This window comes from Diprion similis, chromosome 4 (genome assembly GCF_021155765.1).
Source record: "Diprion similis isolate iyDipSimi1 chromosome 4, iyDipSimi1.1, whole genome shotgun sequence".
In the NCBI taxonomy this organism is placed as follows: domain Eukaryota; kingdom Metazoa; phylum Arthropoda; class Insecta; order Hymenoptera; family Diprionidae; genus Diprion; species Diprion similis.
The window spans coordinates 18,239,448-18,259,352 of NC_060108.1; the positions used below are offsets into that span (position 1 = coordinate 18,239,448).

At 39.3% G+C, this 19,905-nt stretch overlaps 1 protein-coding gene across 10 annotated transcripts in view; it reads right to left on the bottom strand.

Annotated features, from left to right (window-relative positions):
* The window catches only part of LOC124405075 (TLD domain-containing protein 2), a 66,698-nt gene that overhangs the window by 14,694 nt on the left and 32,099 nt on the right, over positions 1 to 19,905 (bottom strand). For 3 of the 10 annotated variants that reach the window (XM_046879666.1, XM_046879659.1, XM_046879663.1), the window contains exons 2-13: positions 10,616 to 10,681; positions 9,768 to 9,874; positions 6,425 to 6,517; positions 5,760 to 5,993; positions 4,982 to 5,139; positions 4,158 to 4,544; positions 3,835 to 4,068; positions 3,380 to 3,748; positions 1,791 to 1,945; positions 1,450 to 1,632; positions 800 to 966; positions 72 to 107 (exon numbers count right to left, since the gene is read on the bottom strand). In XM_046879666.1, the coding sequence (XP_046735622.1) occupies positions 72 to 107; positions 800 to 966; positions 1,450 to 1,632; positions 1,791 to 1,945; positions 3,380 to 3,748; positions 3,835 to 4,068; positions 4,158 to 4,544; positions 4,982 to 5,139; positions 5,760 to 5,993; positions 6,425 to 6,517; positions 9,768 to 9,874; positions 10,616 to 10,681 (2,189 nt within the window). Of the gene's footprint in view, positions 1 to 71; positions 108 to 799; positions 967 to 1,449; positions 1,633 to 1,790; positions 1,946 to 3,379; positions 3,749 to 3,834; positions 4,069 to 4,157; positions 4,545 to 4,981; positions 5,140 to 5,759; positions 5,998 to 6,424; positions 6,518 to 6,819; positions 6,972 to 9,767; positions 9,875 to 10,615; positions 10,682 to 19,905 lie in introns of those variants that run through there. The other 7 variants (XM_046879667.1, XM_046879662.1, XM_046879660.1 and 4 more) reach the window with 6 other exon arrangements.

Consider the following 19,905-nt stretch of genomic DNA (forward strand, 5'->3'; position numbering starts at 1 on the left):
GGTGGAAAGCGAGTATGGCGGGGTAAATAGGTGTAGGAGAGAGTCAAGCAAGTACTACAGTGTGAACCTACCGAGGCCTTCGAGTTCGGGAAAATTGGGTGCTTGGACTAGAGGGGCAACAGAAACAGATACAATATGACATCAGTGTAGGTATTAGTATACTTGAGAACGTAGGTATATCGTATGTATGTATGTACGTCGAGAGATGAGATTGAGAAAAGGAATCGTGCAGGCATGGTTATCTCGAGAGGAGATAGTATACAGAACTTCAACGCAAATTCAATCTTTATTCATTTTTACTTTGAACTTGAATTCAAAGTACTTAGTACAAAGTAAAGGATTTTTTTTGTTAGTAAGCGAGACATTTTATTGGCATATCGTATTCTTGAAAAACCTGACACAAATTATTTACATGTGCCCGATGAAAGAAATTGAACTCTAACCAATTAATTGTATTAAATCAATTTCTATTTTTTTTTTTTTTTTCGTGAGGTAATAAAAATTGCTTATTTTATCGTTAATAAAAAGTGTTTGAATTATCATCAAGTTTACGAAACATTTCATGGTTTCAGTTTGAAAAATAAAGATTAAAGTAGCACTGAACACCCTGTATACACCTGCAAATCTACACTACATTTGGGCGAAATATTTCAATGATGGGTAGGTAGGACGCGATGCAATTGTATGTTCGTTAAGTGTCACACGACGGTGATACATACGGTATACACATGGGTAATTGTAAATGTATACATGGTAAGTATGTACTAGCGAGCCTATATTGTTTAAAAGGTATACTCACTGTCAAAACTGACAAACAGTTCCGGCATATCCTCGACCGATACCATACTGCGATAGTCGAGTCTCGGAGGTGCCGTTGAAGTCTTGCTTCCACGGCTACTGTCGATGCTGCTGCTGCCAGATGAGGTGAGGGGTTGCTGTCTGATGAAAGTGCCCACGGACGATCGTCTGGAATTACACGATTGCGTAAACAAAAAAGATTTTTAAATTCAAATCGAAGACTATCATCGAACCCACGAGTTTATTTCATACAAATTTTCAAAACAGAACAAAAGTTTGGATCCAGATAATATAATAAGCGAAAGTCTCCATGGTTGTCGCATAATGCGTGTTCAACACGTACATTCATAACCAAGTAGACAAGCAGGCATAATTCACAGGAATTTTGAGTTCAGGAATATTGGGATGTAACATCAATGACACAGTATTACATCATCCAAGATGCAGCAGCATCTGTTAGATAATATCTAGATATTCCACTTCTTCGCTCCAAGGATAAATATAAGGAAATTGACAAAGATAGATCAAGATGCAGGCAATAGTAAGTTCAAGGTGAGACAACAACGACAACAATAACAACAACAACAATAACGATGAGAACAAGGAAAATTTTTGCAGGGCGAGGGGGGTGGGTCGCTGATATTGACTCACCCGGCAGAACCTCCCGAACCTGCAGGGGAGAACTGCGACGATGCATTGCCGTTGTCTTGGAAGTGGGAATAGGATGAGGCTGAGAGAGGAGGGGTTGCTCCCCCCCTGCCAAAGCCGCTTTCCTCGCTGGGGGTTTTGGCGAAGAGACCAGAGCTAAAGTCGCTCACCAGATTGATCGGTGAGCTTACGTTACACAGTTTTTGTTAGTCATGGGAAGGAGGAAGGCATTTTTGTTATTACTAACTGGTTACGACGTATAGTTAGTAAAAGCACCGAAAATATTTTACATGTCGACGTTTGAGTAGGCTTTAAATGAGCAGTTGTATCGAGCTACAACTCACCTCGAGAAAACTTTGCTGAGTACACTTGAATGGGGAGCCCCTGCGCTGTTTGGAAGGCTTGATACTTTGTCTGTGGCGGATTTTCCACTTTCTTCCTCTCTCTCACCAGTTAGGCCCTCCATCCACGACAGAGGGTAAGACAGTCGTTTGAACATCTGTAAAAAGTTATATAGAAAATGGTTGTATGTAAAATCATACGTATCAATAAAGGGAGGACATGTTTACACAAGACACTGATTACTTTTATTGTTTGCATAGCAGCATTGTTTCTCAATTTTTAGACATTTTTAGCGATTTTTTGGAATTTACTCCAAATTTTGGGGGGTGTATGGACCAAATGGACCACAACTTTGGATTCAGCGCATCGAAATACATAACCCCTAGGTTGGTCCAGTCAAATGTACAGACTAGGGTAGAGTTACACTCTTTCATACCAATTTGTGATCAGATAAATGCTACAGAATCCTGTGCATCTTTTTCTTGATCTTAAGTAGTTTAATATCGCCAAGGATTTATTCGATTCATGCAACGTAATTTTAAATACTTTCAGAATAATTTTGACTAGTCAACTTTAGGTAATTTAATTCAATTTAATAATTTTAAGATTGGACAACACATAAGAGTTGATCAGCGTGACAATTTGGTGATTGAGAGGTCTTTAAATATTCCTTTGATGAAGTCGGTACATGAGTATGACGACATTATTTTTATGACACGTGTTCTCCTTGATGTATTCAATGTAAAGTCTTGAAAATTCTATTTATCAAGAGAATCTTAACATATCATTCAAGAACAGCACGAGAAATTTTGGAGGTGGCCTTTCATACAAGTTATGCCTATAATTCAGCTCTAAATAGAATTGCGAAAGGTTGGATTAGACAATGTACAGCTTTAAATCAAATCTACGAAAATGTACATCGGAATTTTGTTATACTGTTAATTGTAGATAGAAAGGGAGTAGAGAGATACGTAAAGCTAGTCTGTAAGAGATACTGTGATTATTTGAGTTTTGAATGCTCAAAATCCGTTCATTTAATCATATAAACTTTACGCATATTATTACCCATTGATTATGAACACAACTTTTTGAGGAATTGCACGAGTCTTACAGTAGTCACCAATGATGTGTATCATCTAACCTCGGTAATGAACAAAATTTTCGTGAAAATATTAGAGTCTGGTATTGATTGAAGTGATTATTTCACAACGTATTTAGAAAAGGTGCATGGCAATGCATCATGCTGTTCAAGACTATGTTTAGTGGAACAAACGGTTGACAGCTGCGTCTCCTTATTTTTTCTCCCTTTTGCTCCCTCTCTCTTTACAAACGTTATGAAAGTATTGGTGTTCGCCGTGCTCGCTAACACGCTGCTGCATATGATAGTAAATTCAATAAATTGTAGAGCATGCGCTTCTCCCTACTTCCAGTTACACATTTCCGTCGCATTTACAAAATTAATCCCACCAAATGCCACATACTAAGAGTTAAGATATTACACATCAAAAATTTCAAATGTCTAAATAGTAATATGTACCGCATCTCATAAAGATATCTTAAATGACAAGCGTATTTATAATTAATTGCTTACTTTATTTTTCCTGGACTCTTGCTTGTCGTCGTCCCGGCGGTCATCATCTTTATCTGCATCCTCAGCGTTACTGTCAAGGCTGAATGATACAGAACTGGCTTTCTTCCTGCCGTTAACTGCGATTAGGCTGTCAGTTGGTGTGAGGGTCACATTAGTGGGAGCAATAGTTATCGGGGGTACCCAGTCCGATGAAAGGACAATGTCAGCATCAGAATAAACTTTCTTTGCTTGAATCGGTTGCACGACTGGTATTGGAGGTAACGGTGGGTTTGGATCGCGGATGTCGATGCCAGAATCGTGGCACGATTGTTTGACTAGAGATGCCTCCTCCTCAGGAATTGCGTGCGGTTTTGGCGGTAGCTGATCACTCTGTAAAAATTAATAATAGAACACAATCGTTAAAATCAGTTAACTGGAGGAGTTGTGAAAATCGATTGCAAGGTTTGATTCGCCACCTTATCTGAACTGCTAACTACAGAGGAGTCTTGTTGCTCATCATCGACCGACAGGGAACAAGACCTATCTTTGCTTGGCACTGCCCAATGGTGATCAAGCATAGAACGCCGGCGTTCTTCCAAGGTCCTGCTTCCTTGAGTGGTGTTAATTATGGTCTGCCCTTCTTTGCTGTCTTCTTCTTTTTCATTTTTCTTATCCTTATCCTTTTCTTTGGTAGAGTTAGTCCCATCATCCTGCATTGTGATATGAGGAGAAAAATATTTTTAAACCATTTCAAGACCACTTTGAGCAGGATGTGTTGAATGTGTTGAGGTTGACTTACACTCTGTAAATTAGTGGGTGTGACTAGATCCCTTTCAAAAGCTTTGGGAAAAGCATCGCCGTCTCTCTCAGCACAGCTGCAGACACTCTCGCTATCGTCACCAACAAGTTCAGGAAAATTTTCATCTTTCCCTGGTGATAGTCGACCACGATTGTCATCAGGCTTCTTCATGTAGTAGATCTCTGGCTTTTTGTCACAGGAATTCGCATCTGTGTGACCGACTCGCATGTGAGCAATGTCGTAGTAAATAGCAGCATTCACTATAAATTCCATTGGTGCTATTACTCCGTAAGATTCCGCGCTGTGTTCGATTACTAGCGGATCTGAGACATTCGGATCAAACATTACAGCGTTGGGAGTAACCAACAGCACACCTCCCACCACCCCCTAAATAAGAAAAGCAAAGGACTTGTATTATTCAAAATTAGTTTGGCTAGGAATGCATTTTCAAGCTTGTTGCAAATTTACATTTTGGAAGCCCTTAAATATTTAGATTTATAGCGTTCACGCAGCCTAGGAAAGAAAAAATTGTATTCATAATAAGATTGAAGAATGGTAATAAAGTTATTCAGCTTTGTTATCGGTGTCACAGTAAAATAAAAATTGCTTTGCAAATAGTTACATTATTCGTAATAATTCCAGAGCAGTGCTGTGTCCAGGAAATATGTCTACATTTCTGTCAATTAAAAGCTTGAGTAATTGCTACTCTAAATTGTATATTTCGAACAAAATTTCTGTACTTTTCCTGATTCGGCATACATCTGTGACAATTCCCCAATAGAAAATTTTATTTCCAGGCTTATTGCTATTTTCAGTTGTAATACCTGTCCATCAGTTATATGGCGCACATTGATCCTAAGAAAACGTTCCTTGAAAGGCTGTTCATCCTCATCCCCAGTAACATTGGTGTTACCGACAGGAGTTTTTATTCTTTCCATATGTCCAGGTTTCGGTGACACTGGACGCAGATTATCCAGAAGTTCTGTAACAAAAAGATGGAAACAATTTTTGTTTTAGTTGAGGTATTGAATTAGAACGACACCAAAAAAATCTGTGGTCTTAATCAATTTTCATGAATTCTTTTATAATCACAAGCTGACGCACAACATAACCTCAATGCTGCGAATATCACAAAAACAGCAGTAAGATACTTGAAGTTCTTATTTCCTCAAAGATTGCCTTGATAATAGATATTATCGAGAGCACAGATGCCACTTGTGCTAGATTCTCTGTCATTCTGGCGTTTTCAACAAAATACATAGTCACGCACAGCCATGTGTGCTGAGACAACGCCATATTGTAGATTACCACCTGACGTATTGCTGTCAAACTCAAGCGAAAAACTCCGCCCTTTCTCGCCCGGTTTCTGGCACAGCTGTCTTGTCAGATGTATATTTAAATAAAGCTAAATAAACAGCAACCTGCAGCTTTGCTGAGATGTAACGCTCCAATAAATCATGCCTGGCACGTGTGAGGCTAACAAAAACAAATAGATGTTAGAATTCTTTTACTACCTGAAGCGCTATCATTTTATCTCAGATATGAAAAAAGAACCACAGCACCAGGTGTACCGTTTACTACTTTTTCAATTTTTGCACCTACCTTTTTCCTCCGGGGGCAAATCGTCGTGGGATTCATGGTCAAAGTTGGGGTCAGGGCTAGAGGAGTCGGAGGCAACTGCTCCAACGCTTGTTCTATTGCGTCCCTCTCCCTTGGCAGGCACACGTAACTGCTGTCCCGGGTAAACAAACGTACTGCCGAGTCGATTCAATTTTGTCAGCTCCGAAGGCGTCGTATCGAATCTGGCAGCAATCGAGGTCAACGTATCCCTATCACCTACCTGTCGATTTAGAGTAGTAGAATAATTGATTAAAAAACACTTTACGTCAGTTAAACAATTTTCATTTCTTTTTCATTTCTTTTACGTTTACATGTCTTTTGATTTAAAGTCTTCTAGTTAGTGTTCGTCGGTATTAATCACTTCGATCTCCTACAATCTGCCAGAATCTTATACACTGCTTTTTTATGTGCATATAAATTTTCAATGACATTTATTGCCACGGGTATTGTAATATATCTAATTTTTTTCCCCATTCGAAAGAAAAAAAGTTTACTACTGACTTCAACCACTGATCTAATTAAAGGAGCTTTACTTTTCAACTGATTCTGTAATTTTTAATCAGCATTTTAGACCAGCATAGAAGTGAATTTGAGTTACATTGGGCCCGATACCAAATAATCAATGGCATAAAAAAATTTCATCAAACTTACCGTGTAGGGTACAGTTTCGATATGCTGAAGGGTACGGCTGTGCTTCTTCTCCTGAGAGCCAGTTTCATCCTTGCCCTCGGAGTCGGAATCTGAAAAATAAATAGACATATTTATATATAGACAGCTATATTTTCGTGCTTCTTTCCACTTTCTTTTCGATGTTATTTCTACCACTACGAATTTATTCGAAAAATCTATGAAATTGTTCCAAATAAAAATTGGCTCACTGCCTAATACTATGAAAAAGTTACGAAAGTCGTTATATATATATCAATGCCTCGCGTCGGTACAGTGAGAACAGATTCGGTGTTTTTCAACTTATTCATCGATTCGTTTCGACGAACTCGAAATACAATTATCGGACGTTGCCCTATATTATAATTGGTTATACCTTCTTCACGGATATGAGAAGTACGCAGATTCGGATTGCCACCTACGACGTAGTAAACTACGTAATCGTCGATTTCAGTTTCCGAAATATAAACACTTGTCGATTCATAATCGGCGATTCCCCATTCGGAAGCTGCACCAGGATAACCGAATTCCATATCGAGACAACAGCGAACGGATCGAGGTATTCAACGATTGTTAACCGAATTGTAAGCGGTGGAAACAATTTTGATGAGGAGGAAAAACACATGGAAGCAAAGCGGAAGTCTTGAAACGTTGACAAACTTTGAAGGAAACTGATAAGGAAAGAGCTAGAGGAAAAAAAACGCATGTGAACAAAGCAGAACCTTGAACCGTTGACGAACGTCGAAAGAAATTAATCAGGAAAAAGCTAGACTGCCGTATATTTTTTACCACAAACTGTCAACACACTTGTCAATTCGTTGACCGCTAAGTGTATTTAACAAGACTAACGATAAATCTCTAACCACTGAGATGTCGAAATATACAAGATTAAAAACTCAGTGTCTTTCTACTACTTCTGGAATACCGTTAAGCTGTCGCTTATACTGTATATGTACGGATACGTAAATCCGCCCAACACGGATTCCTTCCTTTCACCAATGCTGATAGGCGGAGCAGCATGGATATTCGTCCATGTTCACTAATAAATCACAATAACAAATGAGTTATATTGTTGTATGAAAAAACTGTACTGAGGCACGACCATTGGACGCCCAACAGCTACAACAGAAGCTGCGTAATAAGCCGAGATCAGCCATAAACACAATACATGAACCGGAGAACGAGCTCGCTTGATAAATGTTGCTGATGCGGCGCGTGCCGGCGACTTACTGGAGTCATAGGATCTTAGCGCCTACTTGCTCTAAGCATAGGATAAGGTGCGGATGGGGAAGGGAGAATAGAAGTGGAAATGGGGAAAGAGAGAGAGAGAGAGAGAGAAAATTCGAGGGATAAGAGAGACGAAACGCGCACGGAGATTTTTATTAAATCAACTCTGAAGTTCATTAAAATGATATCGTGCTCAAAAATCCATGGTGCAGAAAAGAAATTGTTAGGATTAATGAAGTATTATAATACTGGAACGTGCATTGATAAAATGCGTGCCGAAAGAGTGGTATATTCGTCTCTCTCGATACAGTCCGATACAAAAGTTGCCTCGATGCCATTAAGAAAAAATATATTTTCTGATATTGAAAACACATATTATATATATGTATATATATATATATATATATATATATATATAATATATATATAGGAATATCAGGGAGTACCAATTTGCAGCAACTGTACGATTCTTTCACTGCGCAGGCGTCGCGTCGCCTAGTATAAAACAAGAAAGACACCACTTGTCACGGTCTCTCTCGGCATGCACTTTCTTACTGCAGCGCATGCTCTAGTATTATTATAAATAATCCAGTGGTAAGGGATATGACGCGTCTAATTCATATGGCGTTGTGACCGCTTGAAGTTGGCTGCGTACGGATTGTTCACGCGGCGCGGAGCAGCTTCGCACGGTTGTATAAATCTTGGCAACGGTGATACACTAATATTTCTGTAATACACCGCGTGTTCCAGCATTGTTCCCAAAATTATTGTGCCTGTTCAACGTTTTGATGTAAAATAAAAAAAAAAAAAAAAAAAAAAGCACTTTTGTTATAACCCGAACTATTATTGTTGTTGTTGTTACTGTTTTCGCAGAGCTGACACGCGCGCGTGCCTTTCGACAATTAATTTCAAAAGCGAGTGGCGCGGAGCCCAGCATCGCGGCTGTATTACAGGGTACATTATTTTTATGCCCTTACAATAGTGTTGATTTGAGCCACACGGTGGATTCGGAATTTATACAAGAAAGTTTTCACCAAATGGGGAACGTATAACAGGTACGTTATACCTGTTTGAAGAGTGATGCGTGTTGTCACTTAGCGCCATCCCAGACATCAGGTAAACCTGTCCGTGACGGTTTCCGAATCATCGTTTTGCCGATATACATACACTTACACATACTGCACAAAGCAGATAATATACCGGAATACTTAGTGGTAACGTTCCACGGGCAATTTAGGGTACAGTAAAATCCGCCTGCATTTATGGAATTGAGAGTATATTTTACCGATGGAAGTTTGTCTTGTGGTCCGCGATTGAAAAGAGCGGAGAGTCGGCTAATCGTGAATAATAAGACAACCGTCGATCGGTATAACAGGGTGTACACTCGGTTGCCAAAATGCAGGCGGAATTCGATAAAACGTATTCCGAATTGCCTAGAGGCAGGCGGGTTTAACCCGCTTTCAAGCCAATCGATGTGACGCGTCGATAACTTTAAGTTAATATATTACGTTATCATTCGCATTTCGTTCATGCATGGCGACGGTGGAACGTCTTCAAACCTCCCACGCACCTTCAGCGGAGATAAACAAACAACACCGGCACTATTTTAACCGTAAGATCATCATCATTCGAAAAGTAAAACCGTATATAACGACACTGATTGATCACTGCGAGATGCAGTGAGTGAATTTGTCTTATACTTACTCAAAGACGGAGCTATATAAAGCAAACTAGCAATTACCGCGTGGAAAACTAACAGAGCTCACTGTCAACGAACGGATATCTAACCTTGGATTCTGAACATTATCCGGCAATCTCTGAAAGAGTTGGCAAGGCACATATGACTTCAATTTGCTTGATCTATTTATGAATTTGAAAATCCACGCCAATCTATCAAATTTTTTACCACGAGCTGAATAACTCGCCAATTCCCGCGAACTTTTCCGTCCAATAATATTATTTCATACCAAGTATATAATATTATTTTCACCCCATCTTATACGAAATTTTTTAAACAATATCTATAGACAAATCATTCGTGTTTCCACACGTGTGACGCAATTCTGCGACAAACATTATCAAAAACAAATAACTAACCTTTGGAGAGTTTATCAACCGACTCGAAACGACCTTCGACCTTGCTGCGTAATGCTTCGAGGTCGAAAGGGGCGGCAAATCCATGATCGACGCTTCGACTTTTGCTCCTGCAAAGGGTAAAACAAAAAGGTTTAATTTAAATGTTAATTTGGTTCACCTTTGTCGTATTAACTTACAATTAGGTATGTCGTGTAATGCCTACAATTTATATAGGCAGTTGAAGATACAAACTATAGAGTATTCTCTATCTATTATAGTATAATGTATCGCGGCCTATTACGTCACGCGATGAAAACTTTCACACTTCCCGTCTATTGCGAGGAGAGTGTCGCGGGAAGTCTAGAATTTGATTGGACACGGTTAGAATTTACCACGTTTTATAAGGATCATTGATCGTTGCTTGCATCCACAACGATGAACAACGTCTCTGGAATAAAGTGACCTGGCCTTATATACTATACCTCCCGTTTCGTTGATTCGTCATTATAGCTTACTGCAATATTCAGGGGGGGGGGGGGTATTAATATGCGCTTATTGTTATGCAAGGCACACCGTCACACCGGCGGTCGTTAAATCATTCTCTAGCATTATATTATAATTCCCGAGGGGCATAAAATACAACAGTGAAAAAGCGAAGAAAAAAAGAAAACTTAAATAAGTAAAAAAGTTATAGAATAAAACCAAGCATGAATATTGCGTAAAACTGAGAGTGTACGATATAAATTCGTGCACGCAAAACGTGGCAGCCAATTTTCCAGTATATAAAAAGAAATACAGGGATATAATATATAGCAAATGATGCAAGCGTGCGCAAAATCTTTGAGTATAATATAAGTATGTATACTAACCTGAACTGGGTCGACAAATTCTCAGTAGATCTGGTGTGCGTGACATCTTGGGACATGCGTCGCGACCTGTTAGAATCAAACGAAAGAAAACAAAAAGAGAAAGTAAAATAAAACATGCCAAAAGGTAAGACGTGCAAAGCTAAAAAATAATGAAAATAAATAAGTAAATAAATAAATAAATAATAATATATAACTAGCCAAAACATATTATTACGTAATTGCAACAGTAGCGCGTTGTCTATAATACGTAGTGTGTACGTCTACCTCTGTACATAGTCGTCAAGCATATGATGGTATTTCCCTGAGAATTGTATCTGCACTGCGATGGGATGAATGAATAGCGTTGTTCATACGCTGAACAATAATTAATTTATACTACGCAAACCGCATATAGATACATATGTACATACATACATATACATTCGAATAATACGGGCAAATTCAACACGCATGCAGCGTCGCATGATTAGAATGGGTATAATATGCCTCGAGGGTTTGGGTCAACATGGGGATGCGTGATTAAAAAATAAACGTGCTCCGTTTATGCATGCGCTCTCCACCACGGCTTTAGCAAAACCTACATCTATAACAGCGTGTCAAAGCTGTGTATCGTAAATACACACGCATGGTGTAACTGTTCCATATATATATATACACATATACATACATGTATGTATAATGCGCGTGGCTATAATGCTCGACGGGATAAACGTCCGCTTGGGTTTGCATCAAAGCTTTGACCCGCATTCTCGTTTGATCTTGGCTTTTAATTAGCGCACTAACCCACGATGCCCGAGTACTCAGGTAAACCCGAGTAAATGTAGCGACATGCATATTAATATATATTTATATATACACATAGAGAGCAAACTCCGAGACAGACTGAAGACTTTTTCGCCTCTTAGTCACTCGCGGTATATTCCGCGCAACGAGGTGTTTCTTCTTTTCTATAGATACCTACATACATATATTATGTAGACATTTCTTGGTCAGCTTTTCACGGTTAGCGATTATCCATTTCTCAGAGATTTATTCTCGTCCGTATGTCTCACGGCAGAAATATTTCCGACAAACGATGATGATGGTGCGGTTCTCTTTCGTATGTGTTATACACTATAGTTCAAGAGTTACGGAGACTTCGATTAGGCGAATATATTTTTGACGGATCGGTGATCGAATCGTTGATCCAAGCTTTTTTACCAGACCAAACCAATCAATAACCGAATCAATATGTCTGAACGATATACGCAATTTATACGTAACGACAGTCATCGGTGTGAACTTATATATAAGACATTCCGCCGATGATAAGTTTGGCCGGAAATTTCTTGGGAACAAATAAATTTATACCTATAATAAAGAACGATCATATTCAGGAGGAATAATTTACGTTCTATTGCGATGACGGAGAAAAATTGAATTTATCTAGTTAAAAATGTAATTCGTTAAAAATTATTGAAGTTGTTATTGAACCGAATTCTTTATCTCAAAATCGTGCAGTAAACATACGATGTATAATAATCATTTACGCACACTGTGGAAATGTTTGACGTCGGATTAGCGGGTTCTGAGATAAGCGATTAACGGCAACGAAAATTTATAGTAGCATACTTTCGTTTCACATTATACCTTGTAGATCAAAAAGTGTATACATTATACGGTTTAATTTAGTGGCACATAAAAAAAAGCTAATATAAATAAAAAATCGATCGCCAGGGGTGCGGAAAAAACTGCAAACTCGGGAGTTTATCGTCTTGAGAAAGCAGTACGTAGATACGTGTGCACGTTTAATTATATCTGTACAACGTTACATTATATGGTAATACATATATAACTGTTGAACTGTTTTGCCTGCTGGGCGAGAGTCGTTCGTTCGTTTTGAAGAAATAGAACATTAATCGAAAGAATGATCGCGTTACAAGGCGTATTCAAGGCTGCAAAAATACAGGTTTTTTTTTTCTTTCCTTCCCTCAAGGCGCGACTTTGCACTGATGTGTAATCTAAATTTAAAGGTATGCGTATAACATTGAAATATGTTGGTTTAATGAATATCTGATTCCGCGGTCTATACGTTCAAAGACATTACTCGCGCGGTTCAATTTCTTATTCTCCTTTGAATCACGCTACAATTTTTACGAGCAGTTGAAAAAACTGAGACAGAGCTTCTGAAAGCAATTCTTACAAAAAGCTATAAAATTCTAGGTAACTGTGAATTTCTCTTGTTTTTCATCAAAGTACCCGCCTCGCTGATTTTAGATCTCACCATCGCACCTGTAGTCACTGATAGCGGTCAAGTAATGAGAGTTAATTTCATAACGTTATCTTATCAGGTTTACTTGCATGTTTTATAATTCAATGTCGGTACAACCGGACCCCTGCAGAACGAATTTTCTGGTAATATAGTTAAATTTCACCGCTGTCGTCCGTCGTCGTCGCAAACGGTGGAAAAAAGAAAGAGAAAAAAACGTGGGAACAATAAAAGTCTAAGATCCGAATCGAAGACCGAGTTTTGTGTATAAATTGTTGCCAGATGCTTCAGGGACCAATAAGCGCGGGTAAAACCCATCGCTGCAGCAACCGATGGCTTCTCCTCTCTTCTCTTTTCTCTCGCATACCTAACAAAGAAGGTATCCCACGTCGATCTCTTCGATTTTATTTCTCTTGTAATATGTTATAGTTGACTAAAAACTAAGCGAAACGTATTTCTTTATTTATCCGCCATTAAAAACTTCAAGGGAATGAAACCACAATATTTTTTAACCAATCCAACTGGAAAAGTTTTCTCATAAAGAGAAATAAAAAATGTAATTTTCTCAATAGAAACAAAAACCTGTCAAAACCACACTTGACATGCCTTACTTTGGAAGGTGGTTTTGAATTAATTTAAGCTTATTGTTAGTTTTTAGTCAACTATAGTATACAACGAAAGAAATCAAATAAAAAAAAAAGGATTACCTTCCTTATAAGTATTGTATAAGATAATGGCAAGAGCCTATATCTCACATGCTGCAGACAACACCCATATGTTTTACCTAGAAATTTTATTCGCTACGTCGCGTCGTCTGTCGCGTCGCCAATGTTACACACGTCGATTATACCTCCACATACACACATGTCCAGATTTGAATTGGTGTGCCAGCAACTCCCAGCTAAATTCCGATGCTCTCGGCCTGCGGAACGTGGCTCGAATTTAACAGCTGATATATCGTCAAGGTATATACCTAACTACATATACGTACATACGTACATACGTACGTACGTACCCCGGATGGCAACGTCGCGCAATGGAGTTGCGACACGGTAGGTACATACAAACATACGTAGATAGATTGATGCCTCTACGTATTTACGCGGTAAGTACGTCAAAAGCGTGCCCAGTTGCAACGTAAGTAACTTAGCGTTAGTTTCTGGGCTTCTAGGATCGCGATATGGGACTCACTCGCACTTTGCAGCACTAGATGATAGGTATACCTGTATGCAGACTCGATTAGGCGGCGGCTGGTTTCCTATCGCGAAAAAGAGAATAACAAGAAAATCTTTGAAATCGGGTCGTACTGCGGTCTGTCGTTCGATACCGCGCGAGACGTTTCGCAGAATCGTTGCATGTCATAAAAGTTGGAAATATGTATCGACAAGGTCTCTAACGAAAAGGCGAGAATTTTTAAGAGCATCCTTATTTTCTTTCTCTCGACGAATTGCACAGCCGCATTTTTTCGTTGTAGGTACTACTACACTCGCCGGGAATTATTTAAACGATATTTCATTTCATTCCTGACGCACGGAGAGAGGGAGTGAGAGATAGAGACAGAAAAGAATACGCAGAAAACGCGAAAAACGGTTGCGGTCATAATAGCTGTATAGAAATTTGTAATATACATTGAAAATTCTCGGAACAATTCTGCAGTCCAGAATTGCAGTTGAAAAATTTTTTCCTGGAATGTTAATGTTTTTGGCGAAGATTCGTGAGTGCGCAATGTTGAAACTGTAACTGCATAGATAACTCGAATATCTAGGGTTGTTTTAAAAAAAAAAACCGAAATCTCAATTTCCTCAAGCGCTCTGTACCCTGACGAAAAGTATCTTCATAGGTACTAAAAAAATTTTTGCCGTGGAATTATAATATCTTTTTCCAATCCTGACTAGGTCATTCGATCACTTTTTAGACTCAAAGTTGTAACAAAAAAAAATAATGAGAACGACTTACTACACGCAAAATCTAGTGAAAGCAAAATTTAACGCTCCTCTTGATACTGAGAAAAACGTAAATGGTCCGTAATAAATATGTAATTCAATGATGATAGAATAAAACGTTCGAAAAACTTGTTCAACGTTACGATATCATTCTGTCAAATATTTAGTAAACCAATTAATCAACATTTGATATATATATTCTACATAAGCATGGGTAAAATGTAAGGAATACGAAGAATTTATTTTCATAACAAAATTCGTTCATACGCGTAATGAAAAATCCAAATTTTTGTATCAAACAAAACTGTGCACGAGGCTTCGCGATATACGATTACATTTGAAATCGATTTGCAACGGTACAGGTCCGATCTTATATGCGAGAAATCGTGAGGTACCTCACGTAGGCACGTTACATACATATACGCACGTATATACGTATATGCACATGTGCCTGAAGTGTGTGCGCGCGATATGCCATAGAAATTATTATAAGTTTCATCGTCCGAAGAGCGAAGGAACCGAACAACCTCCGCCCCGTGAGCCGTTCACTAGCGCAAGCAACGAACGAATGCGTGCAGCGGATTCGTCGTTGTCGGAGAAAGGTGCGGATCAATCGATCGATCCAACTATCGAACTTTGAACGATCCATCGATCCATCGATCCACCGATCCGCCGCGATCCCACGCTCGAGCGTCGAACCAAAGGTCTCGTCCCCGCCCCCCTCAGTGGGTCAATGTCAGCTCCGGGGCGGTGGTCCACGATATCTGATATGCTTATCCTACTCCGAGGGAACGTCGATTGCATACCCACGCGAGTTTCGATAAGAGCTAGAAACAGCGACGCGGTGTATGGAATTTATTAATATTTACGAGGAATCGTTACTTCGATCCACATAGGATTGTCTGAACTTGAGTTGTTAAGCCGTAAAAAAGAAAGCAAGTTGATATATTTCGAAAAGCGAAATCCTTGAAAGTCGTCGTAAATTTTACAACAACAATTTTTTCCGTCATGTTTAGTTATGTCAAAGTTAAGAGTTATCATCGATCACTGTATTACTGAACACATGGTGAAACGAATGATCTACAAAACGGTTTACGATCCTTTTAAGACCTGCAGACCTCGCTACGAGGTGAAGAGTTTTTATTCGTTCCGATACAGGTAACCTGTGCGATATAACCGCAACCTCTGCCAAGGACCCTGAGGATTAATTTCGCGAACCTGACCTGAATAGGGTCACTGACCAAAGATCGCGTATGCGTGCGGAATACACGTACAATAATACAGGGATACAATTCTTGGATTTTAAAAGTCATATTTTACCGTACTATACGTTATGTCCATAACAAAAGTGGTTTATGAGAAATAAATATAAGAACTTTCGTAGGTATAAATGTGCAACATTGTGCCCGTATAGGAATAACGCTTGATTCGCGTCCGGAAAGAATTATAATCCCCGTTTTGGTACATCGATCCAGGCGAAATAATAAAATAACAAATAAAAAAAAAGAATTTCGGAAGGTTATTGTACAGACGGACTTTCATCATCGTTCAATGACGTCGGGTTTCAATGGCCAATGAAACTAAACCGTGGACGTGTAACGAGTTCAACTATCGAATTGTTTCGTCTACACCTCTGACCAACCCTGATATATATATATCAGCTTTTGCATGTTGAATATTGCGAATATGTACGGAGTAAAATACTTTTCAGAAATCCTGGAATTAAGAAAGAAACTATGAATGCGTCTGAGAAATTAATACCGCGATTCGTGCTACTTTCGAGTTTAATTCGTCTTTACTTAGACAGTCGTCGCGGCAATGACTCAATTTCGCTTGTATTTTTCTTTTATGCCTATATGTACATGTATATGTATACGTATGTAAATCGGGATTTCCCATCAACGGACGATACACGACTCAAAGCTTACGTACGCAGGAACTTTCAAGTCGAAATAGTAGGCAATAGAAAGAATAGACACGAAAGAATAAGAACAAAGAAAAAAAAACACGATATAAAAAATGCACATGCATAAATATTTACAATATACAACTATCACCGCCGCTGTTTATAAGGCAGAACAATACAGATATGTATATTACACACATATACATACTATCCGATGTTCCTTGAAGTTGAATTTAACGATTTACATTCATGTATTTACATTTACAAAGTAATTCGAAATTCTCGTGATTTGATTGAAGTTGGCGCAAGAATTAGGCGGGGGGTCAAAACTTAAAAAGATCAGTATAACTTGGAATGACCGATATATATCGAAATTTCAAACATGCGAAAATAAAACAAGGATAGACGAATCGTTGAAAATCTTGATTTCCGAAAGTGTGACCGATTAGAATGACTACTAATCAGTGATACTTTCAACAATCAAGATTTCTAACGAATCATCTTTCGTTATGTTATCACAGCATGTATAAAATTTCAATACATAATCGACATTCCAAATACTTATTCTTCCAAATTTCAACTCACGCCCTAAAAATGGCTTGAAGAATTTTCCGAGCAACAAGAGCCACATACACGTTCCATACCCACGCACAGGTGTGTCCGTTCTCCATATACATTCGGCAGATCGTAGGTATGCAGGTACCTACGTAGACGATGCATTGTGCAACGATGATACTAGCTCTCAAAGCGCCAAGGATACTCGCCCGCGGAACTGCCCGCTTTATACGCAGTAGAACAACCACAATAGCCACTGTACCTACCATGGCATGGTTATAGGCATGTAACGTTACGCGCGTGTTACAACCAAATGCACACAAACATTATCACGTATGTACCTAGGTAATAATGACTTGGATCATCGCATCGGCAGCGTCGCTGACCTCCGACGTATACATCCGCATGGGCGTCGTCGTCGCATGTTTAAGTAGCCGATAGACTCGATATATGGTCATGTTTACCCGGGCCTCGGATCGCCTTATCGATAGGGACGACGAATCACTCGGATAATCACCAGGAGATATTATATACGGCATAGCCTTTGCACACTCGGTATTCCGATCGCGCGTTTCTGCCGTCATCAACAATATAGATTTCCTGCCCCCTCCCCCGAGGTTCGACCCTCTTTTTCATACACGAAGCGTAGACCGTATATAACATTTAACGTAACAACGTAAGGTAACCTTCAATGTAATAGAAACGTCTGCTGCTGGATTCTTCTCTCGCATATCTGGAACGTGTGTGACACAGGAGTTGACTACACATTTCAACATACATAGACTTCTTGTTGCGTTCCTGGTTTTTGTTCTTACAATTGATTGGAAAAACGAGACGACCAGACGCGGGAGGAGCGAAAATTATTAGAGACAGCGTGTTGCTGCTGCCGGTGTTTATCATCGTCGGTATCGTGCACATCGAGACACACGGGAGAAGAGGAAAGGATCGTTATTATACGCATCGTAATGTATGTTGTGTACATAAACGCGAGTATTATTATACTGCAGTGCACCGCGTGCAGATGATACGTAAATACGGGCGCAGATGTTCGACATGTAACTCGGAATGATGATACGCGTCTGTGTTTATACCGCATATTTTGATGAAGCGTACAGTGTGCAGTGTGCAGTCTACCTGCCTGCCTGCCTGCCTGCAATAACCGATCAATCGGATAAATAAACATATATATTTTTTATCTTACGACTCGAATGATATTATGTATACGCGATGCTGCGAGAAATTTTATGCATCCGAATACCACTATCCACCCCTGCATCTTTGCTGATTTGTACGATTATATATGTACGACGTTATGTGTATACACGTGTATAATAACAAGTGATAATGGTTTTACCGAGACGGTGCAGAACAATTTATAACAAATTTACCGTTTCCGTACCGTTTTGCCCGTCTCTCGCACGGGACGAATTGAGTTACAAATTGATACGACCTTGCCGACGATTATATACGTACAAAGTGCAGCACAATGTTTCTGCACTTCGAATGCGACCGGATTCAAGTCTCCGGTCTTTTTAACCCGTCAGAATGGTATAGTTGTTTCAAAAGAAATTGGAGAAGATTAGAAGAAAGAACGAAGTCGGCGAGACGATGGAAAATTCAAACTCACTGAAACTAGTTTTATCGATGATGCGCAAATAAAAAAATAATCGTCGTATCACGATTCGAAGAAGAATCGTGAACGCTTTACATCCACGAACGATCAATTTGAAAGCCCAATATCATTCGACGACAACCGAGCCAATTTGCTGCTGACAGATTATCTTACCTGCAATTTTTCAAATGACAGGGTTTATTGATTGATAATGTATTATATAAAATAAGTTTCATTAAGCCTGCATTAACCTTGACTCATATATCGCAGCAGACGATTGTTTTGCGCGTCGTCCGTAAAACGTAAATTTATCACTTTCAGTTTTGATAAATGTACCGAAGAATACAAGGATTATACGTGGACTTTGTGATTTCAACAATGGCAAAAAGCACTGCACATACATACTGCTATATCACATGAACGAGTAAAAAATCATCAGTGAGTATTTAAATGAACAATTTCATCGAAATCGGAACTAGGAAAAAACGTGATTGGTTACTTTGGCGAACTTTGTCGTCCACCTATATAATGATACAGTCAAGAATCGATAGTTCCAAACGGTTTAAAACGAATCCCAATAAGTAACCCCAATTTATTGTTATATACTGATTTTCCCCAGTTGTCAAATAAACGCCGTTCGTCAAGTTTTGAAACGCCTACACGTGGGACATGACGGAACCGGAATCCGCGTACCTTCGCAGTTTCCGATAGTGAATTTGGTGCGAGAATCCGACGTAGTCTCCTCGGTCGAAGTGGAATTCTTTGGAGGCGTTATAGGAGCCGTTCTCCGTTATCGAATACGGGATCAATTCGAAAAGCGAGGCCTTTGATTCCGCACGCCCTCGGCCATCTAGGCTAACCAACACAACGCACATGAGTATCCGTAGCCCGTATAACAGACCGTCGAGCTGAATCTGGTGCGGCATGCTAGCCTTGTCTTTCGTTGAGTCTCCATAACGCGAGCGAGGAGTTGTTGTACCTTACCAACGAACCAACGAACCAACGAACCGACGAACGAACCAACCT